The sequence below is a fragment of the Rhinolophus ferrumequinum genome, chromosome 21, assembly GCF_004115265.2.
Source record: "Rhinolophus ferrumequinum isolate MPI-CBG mRhiFer1 chromosome 21, mRhiFer1_v1.p, whole genome shotgun sequence".
Lineage (NCBI taxonomy): Eukaryota > Metazoa > Chordata > Mammalia > Chiroptera > Rhinolophidae > Rhinolophus > Rhinolophus ferrumequinum.
In genome coordinates, this window is record NC_046304.1 from 11,379,036 (window position 1) to 11,404,380 (window position 25,345).

Consider the following 25,345-nt stretch of genomic DNA (forward strand, 5'->3'; position numbering starts at 1 on the left):
TAAAAGGAGCACATTATCCCCAAGTCCTTTAACTTCAGCTTGAAAACATACTACAGTATCCATGGTCTTCTCATTGTTGGTTCAAGGACAAAAAAACTGGTTAGAAGTGACTTGAGAAACAGGTAGGAAAAATACCAAAAGAAAACCTGCCTCCTGGTGGTAGCGTTAAGGGTGATAACTTTTCTGCTTCTGTGCATCTCCCTTTACTTTTCCAAATTACATATTACAGTAATCAGTAAAATAGGTTAACAAACTGTTATGTTCACTATTGACTTAGTGCAGGAAATGGGCTATTATTTGTTTGACCACAAACCCAGGACAGAACAATGCCTGGCACATAGTAGGTGTTTGTTCAACAGGTGAATGCACCATCTGTTCTTTTTCCTGCCTCTCTTCCCTTTGCAGGAAGTAGCTAAAACACACCAAAAGGCACAGCAGCCCAGGCAGGAAGCAGGGGCCTGGGTATTCTTGCCTTGCAATTAAGCACTCAATGTACACGCTTTTGGTCAAAATTAGTAAACTTTATTTAAACTTCAAAAAATAAAATAACAGACAAAAGGCAGCTTTAGCTTTGTTCTTCTTGAAGATCATATGTAAAGACCCAGAGCAGGAACTACCCCTAAGAAGTTAAAATACCCTTTACCCCCAATCAAACCACAGCCAAGGAGGGATCCTTAATTTGGGGACAGGCCTGGGGTCGGTGGGGTAAGAAGGACATCACAGCCAGGTGAGTGGATTCTGAGACGGCACAAGTGGAGAACAAGACAAAAAGGCCCACTGGAAATGGGACCAGAACTTCACTGGGGAACTTTGTCACAAGAAGCTATATACAAGGGAGCCAGACAGGGGGCCTGGCCCCCACGACGGAGGGGAGCGGACTGCAGGGCACGAGCAGGCTGCCCTTTGCCCTAGCCAGCTGCTGCGCCCTGCTCACCCTTAGTTCTCCTCATCACTGTCATCCGGGCTGATGGCCGGGCTGGTGAGGCTATAGGTGGGGCTGGTGGGTGAGTAGCCAGGGGAAGTGGGCGAGTAGGTAGAGCCTTTGGGGGAGGTGGGCGAGTAGGTAGGGCTGGTGGGTGAGTACTTGGGGGAGGTGGGTGAGTAAGTGGGGCTAGTAGGTGAGTACTTGGGTGAGGTTGGGGTATACACAGGAGAGGTGGGTGAGTAAGTAGGAGATGTTGGCGAGTATTTCGGGGTGGTGGGCGAATAGGTGGGGCTAGTAGGAGAATACTTGGGAGAGGTGGGTGAATATTTCGGGCTGGTAGGTGAATACTTGGGAGAGGTTGGGGTATACTCTGGTGAGCTGGGACTGTAGGAAGGGCTGGTTGGGGTATACTTTGGTGAGGTAGGGCTGTAGCTGGGAGAGCTGGGGCTGTAGCTGGGAGAGCTCGGGGTATAGGTTGGAGACTGTGGTGTGTACCGTGGGCTTGAAGGGGAGTAACTTGGTGAGGTCGGAGAGTAGCTGGGAGAAGTCGGAGAGTAGCTGGGAGAGGTTGGGCTGTAGTTAGGGCTTGTTGGCGTGTAATTGGGACTGGTCGGTGAGTAGCTGGGTGACGTTGGGCTATAGCTGGGTGACGTCGGGGTGTAATTGGGACTGGTTGGAGAATAGTTAGGGCTAGTGGGGGAGTAACTTGGGGAAGTTGGTGAGTAGCTTGGTGATGTTGGAGAATAGCTCGGAGATGTTGGTGAGTAGCTGGGAGAAGTGGGAGAATAGCTGGGTGATGTTGGTGAGTAACTGGGAGACGTTGGTGAGTAGCTGGGAGACGTGGGCGAGTAGCTGGGAGAGGTTGGTGAGTAGCTGGGTGATGTGGGCGAGTAGCTTGGTGAAGTGGGAGAATAGCTGGGAGAGGTGGGTGAATAACTGGGGGAGGTCGGGGAATAGCTGGGAGAGGTTGGCGAGTAGCTCGGAGAAGTTGGTGAGTAGCTGGGTGACGTGGGACTGTAGTTGGGACTAGTTGGAGAATAGGATGGGGAAGTAGGGGAGTAGGAGGGTGAAGTGGGGGAGTAAGAGGGACTCTGGGGTGTGTAGCCCCCAGGGGAGCGGGGCTCATAGGCAGGCGATGTTGGTGAATAGCTCGGAGACATGGCACCACCTGTGGGAAAGAAGCCAAAAAGATTTAAGTGATGAAGAGACTAGCCCAGAAGGAAAGACTGGGAGGAAATGAACTTGGCCCTGACAGAAAGGGACAACTTACCTGGTGATGGGATGTAGGGGCTCGAGGGGCCTGGTGAGCCTGGGGAGCCCGGCGTGGGAGACCAGGCAGGGGAGTAACCAGGGCTGAAGCCACTGGCATCTGAAGCAGCACTGGGAGAGAAGCCAGCAGCCCCCGGGGTCATTCCACTCCCTGCGAAGTGAGACAAACATTAAGTTAAAACCAGAGCTAGAGCCCAACACCTTCCCCAGAACATCATGGCCTCTGAAGTGTTCCAACATGGTGATCTTGACAAGCCCAGCTCATCCATCCTCTGAACCACCAAAAGGACTCTCTTCCTGGGCTAGGTCACTCACCAACACTGGGGGACCAGGCACCGTAGGCTGGGGTTGCACCCTGGTTCCAGGGTGTCATGGCTGGAGAAATTCCTCCCATGGGACTGGGTGCTGAGCCGAAGAACATGCCAGTGGCTGCAAAAAGACACACAGTGACTTATGAGGAACAGCTCTGAGAGACTGGCCAACCTCCCACCCATGGTCTGCCTCCCTTTCGAAGATCCAGCCCAATTCCATGCAGCTGAGGCCCTCATACTCACGTCCAGCAGCTCCCAAACCAGGAATATTGGTGGGGATCTCCATGCCATATTTGCACTTCTCTGCATCAAGCAGGAGGTCAAAACAGCCAGTGCCAGCTGGAGCTAGCTGGCCCAGCATGATATTCTCAGACACCCCCTTCATGGGGTCGCTCTCACCATGTGCAGCTGCTTCCATAAGCACATCCACCTGAACAACCAGAAGAGGGCGACGGGGCAGGCCCCATTAGACCCCACACCTAACACTCCAGGGCTGTTCCACCATCATTACAGCCCACCCAGCCAACAGAGGGAAGACCAGCACCAATGCCCACCGCATGCACGTTCACTTTGGTGGACACCATTCTTCCCACAGCACTCCCTCCTTCCTTTCTCTCTCCTTCCACCCTGTTTAGAAGCTGTCATTACCGTTTCCTCAAAGGAGCATTTCATGAGAGGTCCTGTATCCTGGCGGTTGACTCCATGTCGCGTGATGGCCATCAAGTGGCCACGACAAGTCATGGTATCACACAAGAGAGCCAAGTGCCGGTAATTAACGTAGGAACCATCAAAAGAGATGACATGGTAAAGCTCCCGCTCCAGGGCCTTCCGCACAGCTTCGATACCCAGCACCTGGCATGGAGTTTGAGGGTGAAAGGTCAAGACAGAGTAGCTCTGCTTCAGGCTCCTAATGCCACGCAGACCCACAGAGGGACAGTCAGGAGTCAGTGAAGCCCAGACTCAAAAGTGGATTCAGGCATAAAAAAATCTGACCAAAGAACTCCCGTGAGTGGAGAGCAAAGAATGCAACTGTTGCCAGGAGACCCAGGGAGGGGGCCTCGAACCAGAGGTGCAGGACAGAGAGCTGGGCAGTGGGGCTCCAAGGTGCTCACCGTGAAGATCTCCACAATGTCATTGGATGTGGTGCGCACGGGGTCCACATCCTTCTCACTCAGCACCCGCATTAAGCTCACACCGTCCGTCTCCAGAATCCACTCCTGCAGGGCCTTGAATTCCCCATCCTCTGTGATAATGATCTTCTTCTTGTTGTCTGTCTGCGGCAAGTGCATGTACACCTGGAGGGGGACACAGTGAGCTCAGGATGGTGGGGGGGGGGGGGGGGGGAGGGAGAACGGGAGGGGGAAGGGCTCCAGGGAAGGGAATGGTTAACCTTGCTGATCTGCTCGATTCCCTGCAGGGTCATATCTGTCAGCATGTTGGACTCGATGCAGCGCAGGAAAACGTCGTCATCCATCTTGTCCACCACCTCTTCTTCCTGCAATAGCAGCAAAGTCACCATTCCTGGAATCCTCAGGTCTCTACCCAGGGTCACCCTAAACCACACCTTCTCAGTGATGTAAGAGTCACGTCATGCCCCGGACTCTGCCCTCTTTGGTTCCACTGAGATTACTTTTTATTGTGTTTTTATGCGCATATTAAAAGAAACCTAAGGAAAGGCACCCACACCCCAAACTACTAATACAATTTCCACATGTGCGTGCATGCACTCAGGGCTGTAGCAACACACATAGCACTCTCCGCCCTTGTTCTGGCACTACTGGCCCGGGCTGCTACAGCCTGGACAAATGATCACATTGAATGAAGGCATACTGTATTCCATCAAGACACATCAAAATTTTCTTTTCCATTCTGACAGTTCAATAGTTAAGTTCTAAGTTTTTATTATTAAAGCACCAGGCACCCACCCACACCTGATAAACCATTTCTTTAGAAGCCATGCCTAGGAGTGAAATCACTGGTCAAACATTTTCTTGGGTCTTGTTATAACCGCTATCACACCACCTCCCGTACAACATAGCGACTCCTATTGTCCAAACTACCCCCAACTCGACCCACCGCCCTCACCTGCAAAGCGTCTCAGGGGAGGAGCGAGCCAATGACAGCTATGAGGATACCCCCACATCAATGCTGCCTGCTTTATCGATATGACTGCTACTTCAGATTTCAAAGATTTTTGCTGTTGAAACTTTTGAAAATCATCGTTAACCACCATTAGCCTTCCTTAGATCAGGTGATGTGACTGCCACCTCAATGTTGCTTTCACCTGAACTTCTTTGATCATGAACAAGATTTAATGGCTTCCTATGTTTGATATATGAAGTTTTTCCGGGATCCCATTACCTCTTGCATCTTGTTTTCATCACTGTTCATGATGCGGATACGGAGCACCAGCTTCTCTGCATTATCATCATTAAAGATGCAATTCAAGTCGTCACCAAAACCTGGTGGGGAAGAGGAGCCATGAGAAAGATCACACCTGTAGAACTTGCTTCCTACAGGACTTGCATCCCGGTCACTGTTCACCTGCAGCTCTCTCCTTACAGGGTGCTCTTTTGGCTCCCCCCTCCTTCTCATAGAACCCTTCTAGAAAGAGGAAGGGGAAACACTAAGAAGGAAAAGGGGGTGCAGAGGGGAACTGGGGAAGAGATCCTTGAGGGAGCAGAACGAGTGCATGGAAGGTGGTGAGGGGAGTGGTTTGTTGGGGACTAGAGTGCAGTGACATGACCGACGGGGATCCCCGGCAAAACTCCTGAGCCGGGCCAGCCCTCGCGGCCTTACCAGCATTGATCTTTTCAGCAATCTGTTCCATGGTGAGCTTCCTATCAGTCATGTGCTTCCGGTCCAGCTCCACCCGCAAAAGCCAGGGGGAGATTCGGGCCACATCAAAGTCAGGCATCTCGTAGTAGACATTCACCCATTCCTGATCCTCCGCCACCACTGTGCTCTGCGGGTTGGGGTCATAGTAGATGGCTGTGTTGGCAGTCACCTTCCTCAATGTTGTATGTTCCAGGCGGCACAGAATGTCCTGGGGAAAAAGGGGTACATGACACAGATGTTTGCATTTGGGTAGCCCCAAAGGCCTCTTCAAGCCCTCTTGTAGAGGGAATCTCAAAACATTTTATTCAAGGAAAAGAGTTCCTTTCCTTTTCCTCCTGCCGGGAAGCCCACCCCTCAAGCCCTACCTTGGCTCTCTCAGCATCTCGAGCAGACTGGCCCAGCAGGAAGACGGTAAGTGAGGGGGTCTTTGGCTTCTTAGAAATGTTGATGAGCTCCTTAAGTCGGGGCACACCCAGTGTCACGTTCTTGGCAGACACACCAGCATAGTGGAAGGTGTTCAAGGTCATCTGGGTTGCAGGTTCTCCAAGGGACTGTGCAGCCAGAGCTCCCACCATTTCCCCAGGATGGGCCTACAGAGTAAGAAAATCTAGCACCACGAAAAGCAAGCCCCACCTTTCTGGTGAATGACAGCAAGATGCAGTCAGGGCTGGGACTATCCTCTGCTCTTAAAGGACATGGGACAGAGGCATTTGTAAAAGGCAGAGGCTAAAAAAAAACCAATAAAAATCAGTCCTATTTGATCATCCCCTTCCTCAAACAGTGCTTCAATTTACACACACCATTTTGCACCTGATGTGCCACATACTCACAAAAAGGTATATACCATCTAAAACCCAAATTTCTAAAAGTATGCGGAAGTAACAGGGTCAATATTCATTTGGTAACAGTCTTCTAAATGGGAAGCTCCCCAATGCATTATTTTAATTGAGATATAATCACATACCATAAAATTTAACCTTTTAATTGGAATCACGTAGTAGTATGTAGCCTTTTCAGACTCGCTTTTTTCACTTAGTAACATGTATTTAAGGTTCGTCACCGTCTTTTTATGCCTTGATGCCTTTTTTTTTTTTTTATCATGGGCTAATCTTCTCTTTTATGGATATACCAGTTTTGCGTATCCAGTCATTAATGGGTGACTATTTGGGTTGTTTCCACTGCTTTGGCTATCATGAACAATGCTACTATAAATATTTGTGTACAGATTTCTGTGTGGACATATGCTTTCAATTCTCTTGGGTATATTCCTAGGGATGGAACTGGTGGGTCATATGGTAACTGAATGTTCAAACTTTTGAGGAACTGCCAGACTGTTCTCCAAAACAGATGGACCATTCCCACCAGTAGTATATGAGAATCCCAATTCCGCCACATCCTCGCCAACACCTGGTTTTAATTTTAGCCATCCTAGTGGGCATGAAGTGGTAGCCCACTGTGGTTGTGCTTTGCATTTCCTCAATGGCTAATGAGGCACGTCATCTTTTCATGTGTTTACTGGTCATTTACGTCTCTCCTTTGGAGAAAACATTGACTCAAATTCTTTGATATTTTTTCTTTTCACTGCTGACATCTAATAGTCCTTTTGCATGGCCCTTTTTAGATCTATGATTTGCAATATTTCTTCCCATTTTGTGTGTTATCTTTTTACTTTCCTGATGTGTCCTCTAAATCATAAACGGTTTTAATGTTGATGAAGTTCAATTTATATATTTTTGTTGTTGCTACTGCTCATGCTTTTGGTAGCATACCTGAGAATCCATTCATTGCCTAATTCAAAGTCATGAAGATTTACCCCAGTGTTTTCTTCTAGAGTTTTATAGTTTTAGCTCTTATATTTAGGTTTTTTAATATATTTGAGAAAATTTTTATGTATGTTGTGAGGTGGGGATTTGACTTCATTCTTTGGCATGTGAACATACAATTATCCCACCACTATTTGCTGAAAAGATTATTCTTTTTCCATTTAATTGACTTAGCACCATTGTCAAAAATTAAGTGACCAAAGGGGTGGCTGGTTGGCTCAGTGAGTTAGAGCACAATGCTCATAACACTAAGGTCGCTGGTTCGATTCCCACATAGGCCTATGAGCTGTGCCCTCCACAACTAGATTGAAAACGACGACTTGACTTGGAGCTGATGGGTCCTGGAAAAACACACTATTCCCCAATATTCCTCAATAAAAATTTAAAAAATTAAAAAATTGGGCCAGCCCGATGGCTCAGGCGGTTGGCACTCCGTGCTCCTAACTGTGAAGGCTGCCGGTTCGATTCCCACATGGGCCAGTGGGCTCTCAACCACAAGGATGCCAGTTCAATTCCTTGAGTCCCACAAGGGATGGTGGGCAGTGCCCCCTGCAACTAAGATTGAACATGGCACCTTGAGCTGAGCTGCCTCCCGGATGGCTCAGTTGGTTGGAGCGTGGGCTCTCAACCACAAGGTTGCCAGTTCAACTCACACAAGGGATGGTGGGCTATGCCCCCTGCAACTAGCAATGGCAACTGGACCTGGAGCTGAGCTGCGCCCTCCACAATTGATTGAAAGGACAACAACTTGAAGCTGAACGGCACCCTCCACAACTGAGACTGGAAGGACAACAACTTGACTTGGAATAAAGTCCTGGAAGTACACACTGTTCCCCAATAAAGTCCTGCTCCCCTTCCCCAATAAAATCTTTAAAAAAATAAAAATATAATTAATTAAGTGACCATAAATGTGAGGGTGTATTTCTAGACTCTCAATTCTCTTCCATTAATCTATACATGTATCTTTATGTCAGCAGCACACTGTCTTGATTATGTCAGCAGGTCTGTAGTAAGTTCTGTAATCAGAGGTGTGAGTCCTCGAAGTTTGTTCTTTTTCAAAACTGTTTTGCTTATTTCAGGTCCCTTGCATTTCCATATGAATTTAGGATCAGCTTATAAATTTTAGCAAAATGGCAGCTGGAATCTGACAGTGATTGTATTGAATCTGTAGATCACTTTGTGGATTATTGCCATTTAACAATATTAAGTTTTCTAATCCATGAACATGAAATGTCTTTTCGTTGATGTAAGTCTTTATTATCTTTCAACCATGTCTTGCAATATTCTCTAATGCACTTTAATTATTTATAAAACTGGATTTAAATCAAATGGATGCAGAAGCATGCCTATAATTAAATGCTTCTCTCCTTCCATTACCCTGTAAAATCCTTAAGGACAGTGATGGTATATTCCAATACCTGTAAATCTCTCTCCTGCTTACTCCAATTCCCTACCTCCATCTAACTTAAAATTCTGCACACAGCAAGCATTTAAAAAAAATACAGACCAATACTCCCATTTCATATCCCAACCACGCGACTTATTTCCTATATGGCCATCATATAATACAGTCACATCATCTCTCCAAGGCTGTTTTTTTTAATCTCTGCAACATGGGACTAACAACCCTTCCCCTTCTAGGATCATCTTAAGATTGTGAAGGAATAAAGGTATAAAGCCCCAAATACAGGACTTGGTACACAGCAGTCTCTCAGTGAATGAGAGCTATTATTAGACATTTGTGGGCGGAAGTGAGAGAAGTCAACAGGTTAAAGGAGAAAAACAAGGCTGAGATGACGAGTACAACACTCACAATGGCTTGGTTGAACTTGGACTCGATCTCTCCAAGCAGCCAGTCGAAGGCCTCTCCACTCAGCCGAAACTCCTCAGCCATGCGGCGGGAGCACAGTGTGGATCGAAGATGAATGTTGAAGAGCAGTGTGGCATTTTCCTGAGCCTGCCGGCTCAGTGGGTCATCACCATTCACAATCACCAGCTTCTTGCTCAATTCCTTGACTCCTGGGGGCCAAATGAGGAGTGAAGAGATTGTAGACCACAGCCCAACAGAGTCCTCATCCCCATCCTGGCATGGAGGCCCCAAAGCAGGTACTCACCCTCTACCACCTTGATGGGGTGCAGGTCGGAGGGAAGGCGAGGGTTTATGTGGAAGATTTTCTGAGCATTCCAGATCATGCGCAGCAGGTTACAGGGGAGGACAACCTGCGGCAGGAGGGAAGGGAGGAAGGATCACGAGTCGGGTACAGCCACGCAGGGGCAGCACTCGTCCAGCCTAGCCCCTCCTGTCCACACGCACCTTGCTGTCGCCAGTTGGAAAGATGACCCTGAGCACCTCCCGATCCTCACGCATCCGCTCAAATTCTCTCTCCAGCTCGTTCTGAATGTGCGCATTGCTCAGCACATCCTTCACCAGATCCTCCTGCAGAGTGCGCCGCAGGGCCCTCTCGTTGGTATAATCAAAGCGGAACCTGTGGATGGCAGGGGGTGGAGTCAAGGGGCAGGTGGGCCCTGGTGCCTGATTCCCACAAAGAGCACTGTGACGCTCCCAAAGGTGCAACCCCGCAGGATGTCTCTCTTTGGAGACAAGAATCCTGGGTAGGGAAATATAAGATCCAGGCCCAAGGACTGTCAGCAGCACCTGAGCCAATGCCAGCACCTTTGTACTGTTACCAGGGACAAAGTGGTGATGGGTCTCAAATCTGCTCTCCACCCACCCTCGCCCATAGCGCAGCTGCTATCAGAGGGGTGAGGAAAGGGCTGTACAAAGTAAGGTCCACTGCAGGACACATTCCCCGTGATCTCTTTAGGTGTGGATCTCTCTCACAATGTGGCCATGAGCCCCAGGGGCGAGAACCACCACCTGCTGCCTCCTCACTTTTTCTCAAAAGCCTTGTTGGAAGGCTTAAGGGTAGCCAGGTTCTGGAACTCAACACTCTCGCCCGCCAGGCCGTCCTCGCCGTAGCGCAGCTGTACCACCTGGTTGATGGAGTTCCGCACGGTCGCATCATACTTCACCATCACCGACTCCATGGACTTGATCAGCCGCCGCTGGATGTACCCTGGGGAGAGGTAATCAATGATGGGACCCAAGGCAAGAAGAGGATGACAAAGCCCAAAGAGCCCTCCCTATCTCAGGATGAGGCTTGCTGGCCACTCCGGATTCTTAACTCACCTGATCATCAGAAGAGCCAACTAGTAACCCCTCATCCCCGAGGCTTCTCATTGAAAAGCCATATCCACCACCAGATGGAACCAGGCCCAGCGTTGTCCCCCAGGAACCAGTCCCTATGCGACAGGTCAGGAGCAGAGACCCAGGGGCTCTGGAGGCTCTATCCCTCATCCTGGGATACGGTACAGCAGTCAGAACAAGGGTATTTTTCTAACTCTTGAGCTGTAGTCTCTATGCTTTCCATAAAGGCCAAAATTCCATCTTTGGGAATTGATGACTTTAGCCTGAGAACCCCCAGTCCCCACCACCAGGGGCCTCTCTGCTGTGGTACTCCCTAGTACCAGCCCATGGAAGGACCCTGGATCTGAAGGCCTCACCAGTTTCAGCAGTCTTCACGGCTGTGTCGATGAGCCCCTCACGACCCCCCATGGCATGGAAAAAGAACTCGGTGGGTGTGAGGCCGGCCAGGTAGGAGTTCTCCACAAAGCCACGGCTCTCAGGCCCATAGTCGTCCTTGATGAAGTGAGGCAGAGTCCGGTGCTTGAATCCAAATGGAATCCGCTTGCCCTCCACGTTCTGCTGCCCGACGACAGCAATGACCTGGGAAACGGAAAAGGCAGAGTGCATCTAACTCCCTTCGCCCTGAGAATATGAGTTTCCAGTTTTCCTCCTCAACGCCTCCCCCAACCCCAGTAACACATACCTACTCTCCTCCTCCCAACCTTCAGTGGCCCCATATTTGGAAAGACAACGCTCCCCACCTGGGAGATGTTAATTTTGGAACCTTTCGCTCCAGACACAACCATAGACTTAAAGTTGTTGTATTCAGACAGGGATTTCTGAGCAGAGGAGCCAGTCTTGTCTCGAGCATCGTTGAGAATGCGGTTCACTTGGTTTTCAAATGTCTGCCGCAGAGTGTTCCCTGGGGTGGGCTCCAGCTCGTTGTTATGAGCTTTCTCAATGACCTGGGTACAGAGGAGGAGGTGCAGTGCTCAGTGAAACATCAATCCCTGTTATATTGCCCTTCTCGCTAATCCTGACACCCCCTTTACTCGATAATGTTAATTAAGTTCAAAGTCCACGAGACGTTCTTATTCCGTCTTTGCCCAGTCTTCCCTCTCACCTCTATTACATCCTGTTTGGCCTTCTTAATAGTGTTCTGAATGTCCTGGTAAGTCTTAGAATCAGCAATGGAGTCCCCGATGCCAATGGTATGACCTAGAAAGATATCAGCAACATCTTCTTTGAACTCCCGAGAAACATGGAATGGAATCACAGTCAAGAGAGTAGAAGGAGGGACACCAAACCCAAGGAGGAAAGAGAAAGGGCTGGAAGAAGAACAGTAAGCAGTGGGAGAGAGGATTCATGGAGGGCTCGGTGGAATCCCTATCCTTACCCTCGATGAGGAGCCAGTTGTTAATGACAGTCTGAATGTTGGAGTAGAAGAGGCGAGTGATGTCGTGACCCATCTCTAGGTAAGAGATGTGGACCAGGGAGCCCGCCGACGTGCCCAAAGACTTCTTACACAGGATGCCCATAATCAGCTCCCCGTTCTCCACTACCACCTGTGGACAAAGCACTCACTCAAGGCCCCTGCTGAGACCCCCGTGTCCAAATCCTGTCCCCTACACACCCAGAAGCCAGGCCCTACCTTGGTGTCCCCAGGAGAGATGTGCTTGTAAGGGCCACTGTCCTCATCGTCAGGATGGGTGCTGTGGGTGCGGATACAGTTGATGTGGCCTGGTATGATGAGGGAAAAGATCTGTTTGCCTGTCCACAGGGGCCGGGGCTTCAGGATGGCTGGCTGGGGCACCTTCCCATCCCACGTGGACAGGAACATCAGGAGGTTCATCACTTCACCCTGTGAGATAAAGAGCAAGAAAGACGGGAACTCAGAACTGCAGGTCTTGCCTCTTGGGAATGCCAGGGGAGCCCACCCTGCCCAAGAGTGAAAGCCAGATTTTGGAAGCAAAGAGAAGCCAAGAAAAATGTTTTCCAAATTTTTAATCAAAAAATTTGTCACAATGAGACATTTTTAAAATAATAAGTACAAATTATTTTTAATAATTAGGAAATAAGTGAAAGTAAAAAGAAAGAAAATAGATAAATAGAACTTTAACAAGGTAATTTAGTTTTCCCTTCACCTTTACTTACCAGACAATACCTGACATTACATGACATTTTATGGAACTAAATAGGGAGCTAAAGCCATAGACCTTTTTGGCCTCTTGACCTTTCCTAACCAACCCCCTATCCTTCTGCCTCACGGGAAAGGCAGTTTCACATGGAGGTTAATACAGAGAAAGTCAGGACCAAAGTCATAGCTCTTCCTCTTCAGCCTCACTGCCCTGGGGCCCCTCCGCCTGCCCAAGCCAGGTTTCCTGTCCAGGACCACATACCCGCTCCAGGAAGACGTCTCTCTTGGTGAATTTGCGCACTGCGGTGAGAGTGTCCTGCACGATGCCCATGACAGGGCGATTGCTCTGGGGGGTGACAATCATGCGTGGCACCATGGCGAGTTCTTGGATCTCTGCCCGCGTCTCCAACGACTGCGGCAGGTGCAAGTTCATCTCATCCCCATCAAAGTCGGCATTGTATGGAGTTGTCACACTGCAATGAAAGAGAGAAGTCAGAACTGAGGAGGTGCCTGCAATGAAAGCTCAGGGAGCAACCCAGCCCCAGCCAGGGGACTGACCTAAGGTTCAAGCGAAAAGTAGACCACGGGAGGATGCGAACCCGATGCCCCATCATGGACATTTTGTGCAAAGTTGGCTGCCGGTTGAAGATAACAATGTCCCCATCGCACATGTGCCGTTCCACCTGGGGAGGTGAAGTGCGAAGAAGTCTCAGTGAAGGGGGTATGCTAAGAATGAAGTAAGAGTGGACCTAAAAAGCTTTGTAGATGGAAATGGATGATACTGTGGTGTGATTTCACTTGAAACACTTAGTAACCATCCTCTTTGGGCCAGGCCCTGGGCTAGATACCAGGTTACCAGAGATGACTAAGAACAGTACCCACCAACCTCAGGGAATTCAGTCAGGGAAGAAAATGAAGAGAGACTCTGATCATGAAAGCCTTCTGCTCTTTCCTCCCTGGATCCCTCTTCCCTGCCATATATGTCCCTCATGCTGCCCTTGAGTTTATATGAGCCCCACACAGAATGCCAGTGGCTGGCGGCTACAAGCTAGCCTAGGACAGAGTAGTCTTTTAAAAAGAGTCAACGAGCCTCAGTCCTAATGAACAGGACAGCCTCAGCCGGCCCAATCCAGCCAGCCCCCATTCCAGAGAGCTTTCTGCTCAGGTAAGAAAGGCCCTGCCTGTTACGTACCTTATAGCCAGTCTGCAGGTGAAGGTCACTGGGCTTGGGGTGGAAACGCAGGTCAATGCGATCGCCATTATCTCGAATGATGTATTTGGCCCCCGGGTACTGGCTGTTGCCCCTGCGCACTAGTTCCTGAAGTCTAGGAAGGAACGAGGTGCAGTGAGCAACACACTTCCCAGAAAGCCCTTATCGGTACCCTCTTCCCAGAGCCCCAAGTGGCCTAGTTTCTAAATTTCAGTGCTCCCTCCAGCTCACTGAGCCCGCTCCCCTCCCGTCTCCCCACCACTCCAGGCAGGGCTTCTGAACCGAGGCACACCTGTCAATGTTGAAGGGGGTGACAATCTCCGCAAAGGTCATGTTGGCAGCAATGGAGCGAGGCACGCCAACCTGGTCAATGGAGAGGTTGGGATCGGGGGTGATGACAGTGCGAGCCGAGAAGTCCACTCGCTTGCCCATCAGGTTCCCTCGCACCCGGCCTTCCTTGCCCTTCAACCGCTGCTTCAGGGACTTGAGGGGACGCCCAGACTTCTGCATGGCCTGTGAAGAAACACAGGGTAGGGGGCACCCCAGCAGTCAGCATCGGCCCCTCCTCCAGAGCTCAGAGGCCTCATGTCAGCCACCCCCTCCCACCGCGGCGCCAATCCCTTTTCCGCTCGGGCACATGAAGAATGTGCTGACTCACACGAGGCAAGCCAGGCAGCTCATTGTCCACCATGGTGGCCACATGGAACTGGAGGAGCTTCACATCCTCTGCAATGACATGGGCCGCTGCGCCGTTCTGCTCATTGCGCCGAAGCTGATTGTTGATCTTCACGATGTCAGCCAGTTTGTGAGTCAGGTCATCCTGAGGTAGGAAGTCAGCATGCTCAGTCCAGCTACCACTGCGCACTCAGCACGCATGTGCCAACACACAGCACCTCCCTCACCCTACCACCACCCTGGGAGGCACGGCAGTCTCTCATTTCACAGATACAGAAGCACCTTCAGGAAATACCTTAGGGGCCTTGCTAAAGGCTACAGAGCCAGCAAGTGGCAACGTATTTTCAGACCCAGACGATCTGTCCATCACGCATGCACATTCCACTCCACACTGGCTCCTGCCCACCTCCACCCCACACCCCCAGGGCACCCTGCCCTCAGACACCCAGCCATGCAGCCGAGAGGCAGTCCACAAGCCGCTGACCTGGTTACGGGCAGAGCCCTGCATCACGACAGCAGGCCGCACAGACAGGGGAGGCACAGGTAGCACCGTGACAATCATCCACTCAGGCCGGGCATAGCGTGGCTCCATGCCCAGCACAAAACACTCCTCATCGGAGATGCGTTTGAAGATCTCATGGACTCGCTCAGGACTCAGCAGGATCTTCTTCTCCTGAGAGTCCTCATTAACATGCTTCCACTCTGCATACAGCTCCAGGCCTGAGCGGCGGATCCTGGGCTGGTACCGCCCACAGCCACCATGGCCCTTCCAAGGAGAGAGAGGCCATCAGCGCCCAGAAATCGGGCCACCCCTCCCACACCATGCCAGCCTCTAGGACCACCTCCTGACCCTCCCTCCCAACAGTCTCTGCCAGCCCCAGCTACCTTTTCTTTGGTCAAATCCTCATCACCCTCGGGCTGCTCCACGCCAAACTTGTTGTCCATCTCCTCCCCGCCCTCGCAGATATTTTTGCCCTTGCAGAGGTCATAGACGTGTGTGAGCCGCTTCTTGGGCTGCCCCTTGGACTTAGCCAAAATGTCCTTGATCTTCGGGTTGTTCTGGGGACAGAGCAGAGCAGGGTCAGTTGGGCCTGCTCCTCTGCCCCCCACCAAACAACCCCTCCCCCAGGCCAGAGTCCATCCCCCACTTACAGAGTCCACAAGTAACTTGGAGCAGAAGAAGCAGACGCAGCGCAAAACTTTCATTGTCTTCACCAGGAAGCCCACATGAAACACAGGTTTGGCCAGCTCGATGTGGCCAAAGTGGCCAGGACATTCCGTCATGTTTCCTGTGGGAACACACACCTGACACTTTCCTCCCAGCTCTCACCTCCAGGTGTCCCCGCTCCAGGCCGCTATTCTTTAAGGACCCAACCAAGCCTCTCTCCCTCCAGCCCTCCCCAATTCCACGCCAACCCCCCAGCACTCACCTGCACATGTCTGGCAGCGGCCAGTCCGCTCTATCACCCCCTGCCTTGGATCCATAAGACCCCCAAGCTTGGGGCGGCCTCCCTCAGTTGTCTCGGGGTACTTGATACCCCCCTCTGTCACAGACATTCGTTTCTGTGGAAAAAAGAGGCCAATAATAACTAAATAGGATTCCTAGCTTCCAACTGTCGTATACTAAGGCCTCAAAGAACCACAAACAACTTACAGAAGACTACCCAGGTTTAGCCTGGGGTGAGGGAAATTGTATGTGTGTGGGGGGGGGCGGTCAATGTGTGTATACCTCTGGAAATGCCAAAGTTGAACATCACAAGTCAAAAACCTGTCCCAGGCACTGAGTGGGAAGGGGGATGCTCAGGCCAGCCCGTGTTTGACCCCAGGCTCCATACAAGTTGCTACCTCTAGAACTCGAACCCCAGATATCCCTCTAGATTGAATTCTAGGTCACTAATACTCACAGGATTTAACCGTAAAAAGATATACAAGTTGAATCAAGGAAAATAAAAAAAATCAATATCTTGTTTCTTCCCCAGAATCTGAGTCCAGGGCAGGAACCTCTCTTCCTGCTGTGACAGCACAGGTGCCCCGCCCCCAGACATGCCCTGCCAACTCTATGAAGTTAGGCACTTTGTTCCTGTCCTTGGCACCTCCTCCTTCTCAGGGACCTGGCCAGCCTGAACCCTTCCGTGATCAGATGGAGATTTTATGATAAGACAGGAGAGCCAGGTGCTAGAGTGGAGGGTTGGTAAAAATTATTTGGAGAAGTAAACCCAGGCACTTCGTGAGATGAAGGCAAACACGTCTAAAATCCTGAGAAAGGGGAAGGAAGCCAGGACTCGATGGGACCAATTCAATGAAAGATAGGGAGAGATGGAAGAGTTCAGAAGTAGATCTGAGTTGAAGAAGAGATTTCTGCCCTGGACTAGAGGTTGGTTGAGGAAACCTTTAGTTTTCACACACTAACAACCAAGGATTTTTAAATTAGCTAAGCTTTTCAGTCCACTAAATTTCCAGAAGGAAGAACTTAGAAGTGTTTAATAAAAGCTTCGATCTGAGTGTCAATTTCATGCCAGGCACCAAATATACTTCATGTACCTTGTTTCTCTAATCCTCACCACAAACCTTTTAGGAATGAATTCCTCTCTCTCAGACATGAGAAACTTGAGGCTGTGTGAAGTGGCTTGCCCAAGGCCTCAACCTCAAGGAGCCAGCAGAAGTAAAACCCAACTTTCTCTGGTCCCAAACATATACTCATCTCCCTCTACCATGGTGCAGCATAAATGATTATCTAAACTCTAGGACATATCTTGATGCTAAGCACAGTGCTAGATAATTCATTCTTATCTTCATAACTAACTTATAAAATATGCATCACTGTTTCCATTTTACAGATTACAAAACTGAGAGGCCCAAGGTCATGCAACTAGAAAGTGACAAAGCCAGGATTTGCCTGTACATTCTTTCACTATTATCATACTGGAAAAAGAGACGGGTGAGTTCAAATCAGCAAACTCTAATGATCATGAGAGCTTACACACACACAGCAATCTTCCTAAATATTCCGTCTCCTTCCACCACCACCACATCCCTATAACCACTTCTGATAGGCCAGTGAGCTCTACTCAGCCCAGCCCAACAGACCTGTCTCAGTCCTGGCTTGCTGGCCTGTGAGACACCACACATGGGCCACTTGCTTGACACTCACTCTCTTCCTACCTCTCTGGCTGCTGCTGCTCAGTCTCCTTCCCAGGCTCCTCTGCCTTGGTCTGCTTCTTAAACACGGCTACTCGCCAAGGTTTCAGCTCATCCACACTTCTCATCGCACCCTATTTGCTATCTCATGATTCTCACTGCACACTGATGATACCCAAATCTTTACTTCCAGGCCTCACTTTTCTTCCGGACTTTGGATTCACAAATGAAACTATTTGCTGTAGCCCTGCAGATATCCCACTGATAAATCAAGTTCAACATGTCTAAAAACATACTACCTTCTCCACAAACATCTTTTCTTCCTTTAGTCTCCATCTAAGATGGTGGCACTCGAGTCTGAAACCAATACGTAGCCCTATTTACCCTCAGGCATAAAACAGTAGAAAGAGTATGGGCTGCAGTCAGAGACTCTCAGAGACTACTGGCTTCGAATTCTGGCTCTATCACTTATGAACTATGTAATTGTTAAGGATTAATTAACCTGCTTAAACCCAGGATGTAATTATCTAGTCATTCACCAAGCACTGGTAGTGCTTACCTCCTAAATATTTCTTGAATCTTGCCCCTCTTCTCCATGCCTGCTATCACTGCCCTGGGTCAGGCTATTCTTTTCTGGTCTACATCAGTGCGTCACCAACCCATTCACATCACATTTGGGGTGCTCCCTCTAAAATGGAAATCTAATCTTCATACCTTCTTGCCCTCCTTCTTGCCCTCAGAATGAAGTCTAAACGCCGCTTACAAAAAACGGTTTTATACAGTTTCGCCTTCCTTTCTTTTTCCACATCAGTAAGAGAGGCCCCTGTGGTCCCCCTATCACCCAGTGTATATGCTGCACTCCCCTGGGTCTTTGTACATGCTATTATCTCTGCTTGGAACACCTTTCCCCACAAGACAAAATGCTATTTAAAGACTCAGCTCAGGCATTGCTTCTTCCAGAAAGCCTTTCCGCAGCCTCCCAAGACAGATGGGCACCCCTCCTCTGTGCTTCTGTAACCCCTTTACCACTACACATATCTCATATGCAATGAAATTATCTATTGGGGTCTGTATTCCCCATAAATTATAAGCATCTCTTGGGCAGGTAGCATTTATCTATAATCTTGGATCCCATGGCTCCCAATAAATGTTTGTTAAACTGAACTAAACTGCTTACGACCCTCCACTGCAGAAAAGTACCCTCAAAGAACTTGATAAAAAGAGAGAAGGCTGTCCCCTGCCAGTCAAACCAGTAACCCCCTCATAACGGATCTGATTGGCCACTGCTGGGTAGAAACCCAAATGGTCTACGGATGCAAGGCTGAAGAGGTTCTGAGTACCCACGATGCTCAGATGACCTGATGAAATTTTAGGGAGATACATATGGTGGGTGACTAAATTCACAAAACTAGAACTCTTATCAACTGCATTGTGTCTATGAGAAACACGAGGGAGTCTGTTCACCTTGAATGAAAACACAAAAAAGTGGAAGCAGGCCTGAATCGGGGTGCCAGAAGAGTCACTAGAGAGAGAAGCCTAAGTAAGGGAAATCCCCACTCAAAACTTTTCACCTCCCTCTGCTCTAAGTCCACCAAGCCAACTACCTTTTAAGGACTAATTCTGCTTCTAGGCACTGAGACTGGGCATGGGGCTATCCTGGAATGCTCTGGATTACCCCTCTACCATAAATTAATGAATTGTCATTTTGGATTATATACAAACTACTTTAGCCCCCAGCCCTTCATCGAAACATTGGTTCTCACTGCTAGGATTTCCAGGAGGGAATTCCCGCCCATTCTCAGGAATTGTTTTCGCTTTCCCGTTCCCGAATCCCGAGATATAAACTGTTTTCTTTTTTCCGCGATGAATCGTTTCCACAAAGTGATGGCCGATAACTACCAACCACCTGTGTTCAAGGAGCCGATTTTCCTGATTTCCTGACCAACTTTTCTTGGGATTCGGGAATGGAAAAGCGAAAAAAATCCCCGAGAACGGGTGGGAATTCACGCCCGGAAACCCTAGTGATAAATAGGAAAAATGTCTAAGATACATTGTGAGTAATACGTTTATTTCCCATTTATTTCACATGAGAAAAATTAGACTCCTGAGGAGGTGGCCGATCCCAGGTGCCCCTGAGGTTGCAGAACAAAAGGCTTGCCATAGATTCTCAGTAAATACTCATTCTCTTTCCTCTGCCTTTAGCAAAATACATAAGGTCCTTACAACTTGGCTTCAACCTACTTTTATAGCTTTTCTTGGTACCACATCCCCACATTTATGCTCCAACTGCAATAGATTTCTCAAAATTCCTTTTGAGCAATAAAAATAAACTTCTTTTCACTCCTTAAGACTTAATTCCAATGTCACCTCTTCGCAAAGTCTTCTCTAACTTTTCATAACCTTACCACATCCCAACTTTAATTACTTGTTTACACATTTGTCTGGACTGTAATCCTTGAGCGCAAGGGTCATGTTTCATTTAGCTTTATATGCTCAGTGCCTAGCACAGTAACCAACACTAGGGTAGGGGCTCAGTCAATATTTGTTGCATTATAGGAAATCCCTCACTAGATTATAAATAATTTGAAGACACGAATAATCTTCTGATTCACCAATGTAACCCACACTACCTAAAAAAGCCTATCACGGTTTTACCGTATTTTGCCGTGTATAATGCACAAACTTTCAAAAAGTCTTTTGTTTTAATTTTTTAATTCAAATTTGTATTTGTTTACATTTAGTTACTTGGTTTTTCTATTATAAAGGAATTTTAGCATTTATTTTTTAACATATTATGGTACAAGAAATTTTATGTAACAAAAAATTACTAAACACAAGAACAGATACAAGCAATTTTATGTACCAGTAACAAAGTTATGATATTTACACATCATAAAAGGCCAAGAACTCTAAGTCGCTGCAAGTTCTTGCAGTCGTAAGTTCAACAAAACCAATTATCCTATTCCAGGATATTATTTTGCATATGTATATAGTTATTGATTTCTAGAGTTACACTTTTAACTTATAAGCATAAATAAAATAATTAAAAACACTTATATAGATATGGAATTAGTACTACCCATGTATAATGTGCATCCTTATTTTTCCCCGCACAAATTTGGGCCAAAAAGTGCACATTATACACAGCAAAATACGGTAAATCCTTTTTGGAATAAGGTAGGATATAAATTAAGTTACGCTTTCTATGGAAGATGGTTGCTTTTAATGAATAGGGATCAACTCCTTCAAATGTAATCAAACGCCATTTTCCTTGACTGTGTATACGTTTTGCATAAAGCCCCAGCACGAAACTTCCTTGTTTCCGTACTCACTAAGCAACATCCAAACACTTCTTTTAACAGCAATGACAATAGCTCCCTACGTTGCAGCCAATTCTCTGGAATACATTCTACCCTTAAATACTATCTGATCTACCAGAGGCCACCAATCCATCCTCCTACCCAAAGTGGAACCGCTATTCCCTCAAAATACAGGAGGAGCACTATACAAACTGCAAGTAATATACTGCAAGTAATATACTGCAAGTAACTTGACCCCGGTAAAGTTTTGTGAACAGCCTTCCATACTTTCTTAAAAGTGCAAATCTGTTCCCATTGCTGCATAAACAGGGCCTCACTTGGCATTCCGTTCGGTAACTTTCATTGATTCAGATTCCTAAACTTGATCAGTTCAGTGCACTTAGTGTCTCAGTAACTTTCACAGCACTCCCTAGGCCAAAAGAGATCCTTATTAAGTACCTAGATCCAGACAACTTAGTATTTATGTCCTACCAACTTAATAGCCATTTGGAAAAATAATACACAGAAATTGAGAAAAATATTTTAATATATTAAAATTAAAATATTCTTATTTCTTTCCCAAATAACCACAATTAATTATGACACCTGCTGGACACTGCAAAACTTCTCAAATCTTGGAATCAGATTGGACAGCGCCACCCTTATTTCTTCTCTACACTGGTTTTTGCCCAGTATTTAGCAACTGCTAAAAACCAAGCTTCACAAATAAATGACGTCATTGGAAGGGATTTGGCGCCATCTAATGTTGAAAAGGAACTACCTGGAACTAGTAGTTTCCAGGACATCAAACAAACACAGCTGCTTCTGTGCTTCTCTTGGAAATTTAAAATCTCTCACTGGGCTCCTGGGAGTTTGCTGCAGTGTCTCAGCAATTTGGGAACAGGGGATTTAACCTATTGGGAAAGCCTTCTTTTATTGTAAAAATAGACCCTGAATCATTCAACAGAATTCCTATTAGTAAATGTTTAGGCAATTTATAATTTCAAACAATGTCATTTTCAAACAATGTTGCAATAAAAAATCCTTCTATATGTACCTTTGTGTACCTGTCCAATTATTTCATTCACTCATTTATTCAACAAACTTTTTAATTATATGCCTATTATATGCCAAGCACTACTTGAGATATTGAAGGAAGAAAGAGTGAATACAAAATCCGTCATGAAATTTACATTCTATTGAGGGAGCAGGAAACAGAAAAACTAACTAATCCTCTCAGTTGGTGATAGGCTATGAAAATAAAGTCTAAGGATTAGAGAACGCAGGGGAATGCCATTTCGATAGGGTGGTCAAGGAAGAGCTCCGAATATGACATCTGCGCAGAGAACACACTGACCTAAAGGAACAGGCCTGAGGAAGTCTGGGCAATGTTGCTCTGGACACCAGGAACAGTGAGTAATGAGGTCCATGAGGCAGGAATGAGATTGTAGTGTTGGAATAACAGGAGATCATTGTGGTTAAAGAAGAGCAAAGAGGAGATTGATAATGAGATGGAGAGACAAGCAGATTATACAGGACCTAATAGGTCATAGTAAGGGGTTTGGATCCTTTGAAGAGGATTCCATGAAGGAAAGAGAAGATGAAAAGATCTCTCTAGCTCCTCTGCAAACTGTAGGAGAAAAAACCGGGGCTAGGACTACTATAGTATAATGGGAAAGATGATGGTAGGATGGACCATGATGGTCCACATAGAGATAGTCATAAATAGCTGGATTCCAGACATTTTGAAAGGCAAAACTGACAGACTGGCATATGGACTGAGTGGAGGTTGTGATATAGAGAAGAATCAAAGATGATTTTTAGGCTTTTGGCCTGAGCAACTGGATGAATGGTGTGGTGCAGTCATTGTTTGCTTGCTGAACTAGGCAGAGTGGGGGAGGGTCATGTTGAAGGGGAGAAATTACAAGTTTTTTATTTGAGGATACATTTTTATAAGTGGTAGTGCTGCACCAAGGAATATGCATGATAAACTACTCATAAAAGTGTCAGACTATCCTCCAAAAAGGTTATATCAATTTATCCTTCTACTAACAACATATAAGCATGCCTATTTCCCAATATTTTTGCCAGCAGGGAAAAATATTTTAATTTGTATGTTTTTATTAGTAAGCTGAATATTTTTATTGGCCATCTGTACTACTGTGAACTGCCTATTCCTATCTTCCACCCATTTGTCTAGTAAATAGATGTGTGCTTTCCTCATTTTTAACTGTTCCTTGTATATTAAGAAGTCTAATTTTGTGTCACATTGCAAATATTCCCAATGTTTTTTAGCTACCTATGATGTCTCTGATAAACAGAAGTGGCTCTTATTTTTATGTAGGGAAATCTGCCTTGTTCTTCCTTACGTGTAAAATACTTAACTCAGCGCCTATCACACAACAGGTACTCAGTAAGATCTACCTGTAATTTATTACTATTAAGGGTTTCTGCCCCTGGCATCAGCCCCCCCAAAGCCTTCTATATATTTTGAGTGTTCTACAGTTTTGTGTTTTAGATTTAAATCTTAACTCCATCTGGAATTTATTCTGTGGTATGGTGTGCGTTCAGAAGGTTCTATCTCCAGACACAAATTTCACAGCTGAGCTTTCTCCTCCAGCAAAACTGTCTCCATCCACAAACACAGCCATTCAACTCCACTCTCTACAGTTTGCCCTGAAAGGGAGTCCAAGTCACCAACAGCTTTCCCTTAGAACTACCTTCCACCCTGGTCTCTCCTCCTGCTTCCATGCTTAGACCTCCTCCCCAATCAGTTCTTCACAGGGCAAGCAAAGCAGTTGTTCTTTTTTAACAAAAAATGATGTCACTCTCCTGCTTATAATTCTCCAATAGCTTCCTATTAAAAATAAAATCAAATCCAGATTCCTTACCATGATTTACAATATCCCACCTGGCCTGCCCCACCTCATTCTACTCCAGCCCATTTTGGTAACACTCTCCTTTTCACCCACTAAACCCCAGCCACTGGCCTTCTTTCAGCCCCTAAGACACACCGACTTCATTCCTTCCTCATGTCCTTTGCACTTGCTGTTTCTTCTGCGTGACAAGCTCTTGTCTTAGGCCTAGATGACTGGTTGTTTCTAATCATTCAGGTAACGTCATCTCCTCAGATAGGCCTTCCCAACCTGACAACACCCCATCTAAAGTAGCCTCACCTCAGTGAGGCTCCATCGCATTACATTGTTTCCCTTTATTCAAGGCACTTGCCATTAACTGAATTATCTTGTTTGTTCATTTATTCGTACGTTTTTCGTGCCCTTTCCCCTTCCCACAGAAAGCACTCTAAAAGGCAGGGGCCTTGTCCGTCTTGTTCAGCTCTGCAACCCCAGCGTTTGTTGGGTCTATCACAGAGCAGGTGCTCAATTAATATTTGTAGAAGGCGGAGGGGGAAAATCTGGGGCTCGGCTTCTTAACCAAATGTGCATAGGCCCCGTAGGATTCTCCTGATCTCGTTCAACGACGGTATCTCTGCGGTGTAGAGCCAGTCACCCTTCTCTCCCTTCTTCTCATCCACCAGCATCTCCTGAAGCCAAGCTCCCATCCCGCACACAGCGCTCAGTTTGCTCACACCCTAACAAGATTTCTCTCTGGGAGGCCGTGAGGCTGGACCCGCACTGCCTTGACGCTAACCCATCCCCCGAGCCTGTCACCCTAGGCAGTGAGAAGCGCCAAGTTTCCGCAGCTACCTTCAAGCCCCGCCCGCGGCGCAGGAGGGAGGAGTGCGAGCGCAGAGCCGCTTACCAGTTCATCCGGACTGAGGACTCCGAACTGCACTCTTTTGATGGTGCGCAGCGGGCATGCGCTGTCCCCGGAGGGGGGGCCACCCCCATGCATCGCGGAGGTAGTCGCGCTGCGCAGGCGCAAACCTCACTACAAAAAGCCTGCGCCGCCTCCGCCTAAGTGCTCAGACCCCGTCGGGGCGGCCACCGGGAAGGACCTCCCTAGGTTGGGAAGAAAAAGCCGGAGGAGGGAAAGGTGGGGGAGGGAAGGAGGGGGGGGGAAATAAAAAGGAACGAAAGGAGTTTTCCTCCCCCTTTCCGGCGATTTTTCGTCTCTCAAAAAGGAAAAAAAAGAGGAGGGGGAAGGGAAAGGTTGGGGGAGGGAGAAGAAAAAGGGTAACGAATAAATAAGTAACCGGGCTCCTGAACGGCAGAGGTTACGGCAGTTTGTCTCTCCCCCTTCCGGGAGCCACCTTCTTCTCCAACCGTCCCGGCCGCGCTCTCGGCGCTTCTAAGGAGCGAACTGGCCGAATGACGCCCTTTATAGATTCGCCCCTGCATCTCCGCCCCTTCCTTTCCCGCCCTCCCTTGCGCTACGGGGCCGCCTGCGCCGGCCTGCACGGGGCGCACGCTCGAATCGTTGCTCCTCCCTCCTCGACTCCCTGATTTGAGCGACCTTTGGAAATGACGGGGGAGGGGAACTTCTATCCCGCCACCTCTCCTCGCTGCTCCCTCCCTCACTGAGGTGTAAGATTTGAAGGATCGAGGGTAAATATAGGCCGCTTTTATTCTA

The 25,345-nt window shown here is 47.8% G+C and overlaps 1 protein-coding gene across 1 annotated transcript; it reads right to left on the bottom strand.

Moving 5' to 3' along the window:
- Positions 1-500: 500 nt before the first annotated feature.
- On the bottom strand, positions 501-25,068 carry POLR2A (RNA polymerase II subunit A). Its single transcript, XM_033089796.1, has 29 exons — positions 24,575-25,068; positions 15,806-15,938; positions 15,528-15,664; positions 15,261-15,434; positions 14,860-15,141; positions 14,359-14,520; positions 13,993-14,213; positions 13,683-13,815; positions 13,049-13,173; positions 12,753-12,963; positions 12,005-12,214; positions 11,750-11,918; positions 11,477-11,571; positions 11,115-11,318; positions 10,731-10,953; positions 10,060-10,243; positions 9,481-9,652; positions 9,281-9,386; positions 8,980-9,185; positions 5,709-5,933; positions 5,305-5,551; positions 4,867-4,967; positions 3,896-4,000; positions 3,618-3,800; positions 3,154-3,357; positions 2,749-2,935; positions 2,510-2,623; positions 2,196-2,345; positions 501-2,093 (listed from the first exon to the last, which is right to left on the bottom strand). Exons 1-29 carry the CDS (start codon positions 24,665-24,667, stop codon positions 937-939), a joined length of 5,913 nt encoding a protein of 1,970 aa, XP_032945687.1. The 5' UTR covers positions 24,668-25,068; the 3' UTR covers positions 501-936.
- Positions 25,069-25,345: the final 277 nt, after the last annotated feature.

Bases quoted from the DNA above. Each gene is read 5' to 3' on its own strand.
- POLR2A (XM_033089796.1), bottom strand. From the start codon at position 24,667: ATGCATGGGGGTGGCCCCCCCTCCGGGGACAGCGCATGCCCGCTGCGC. The intron at 14,521-14,859 runs GTCAGCGGCTTG...TTCCTACCTCAG, and splicing joins AGGGCTCTGCCCGTAACCAG to GATGACCTGACTCACAAACT. The intron at 12,215-12,752 runs GTATGTGGTCCT...TTTATCTCACAG, and splicing joins GAGACGTCTTCCTGGAGCGG to GGTGAAGTGATGAACCTCCT.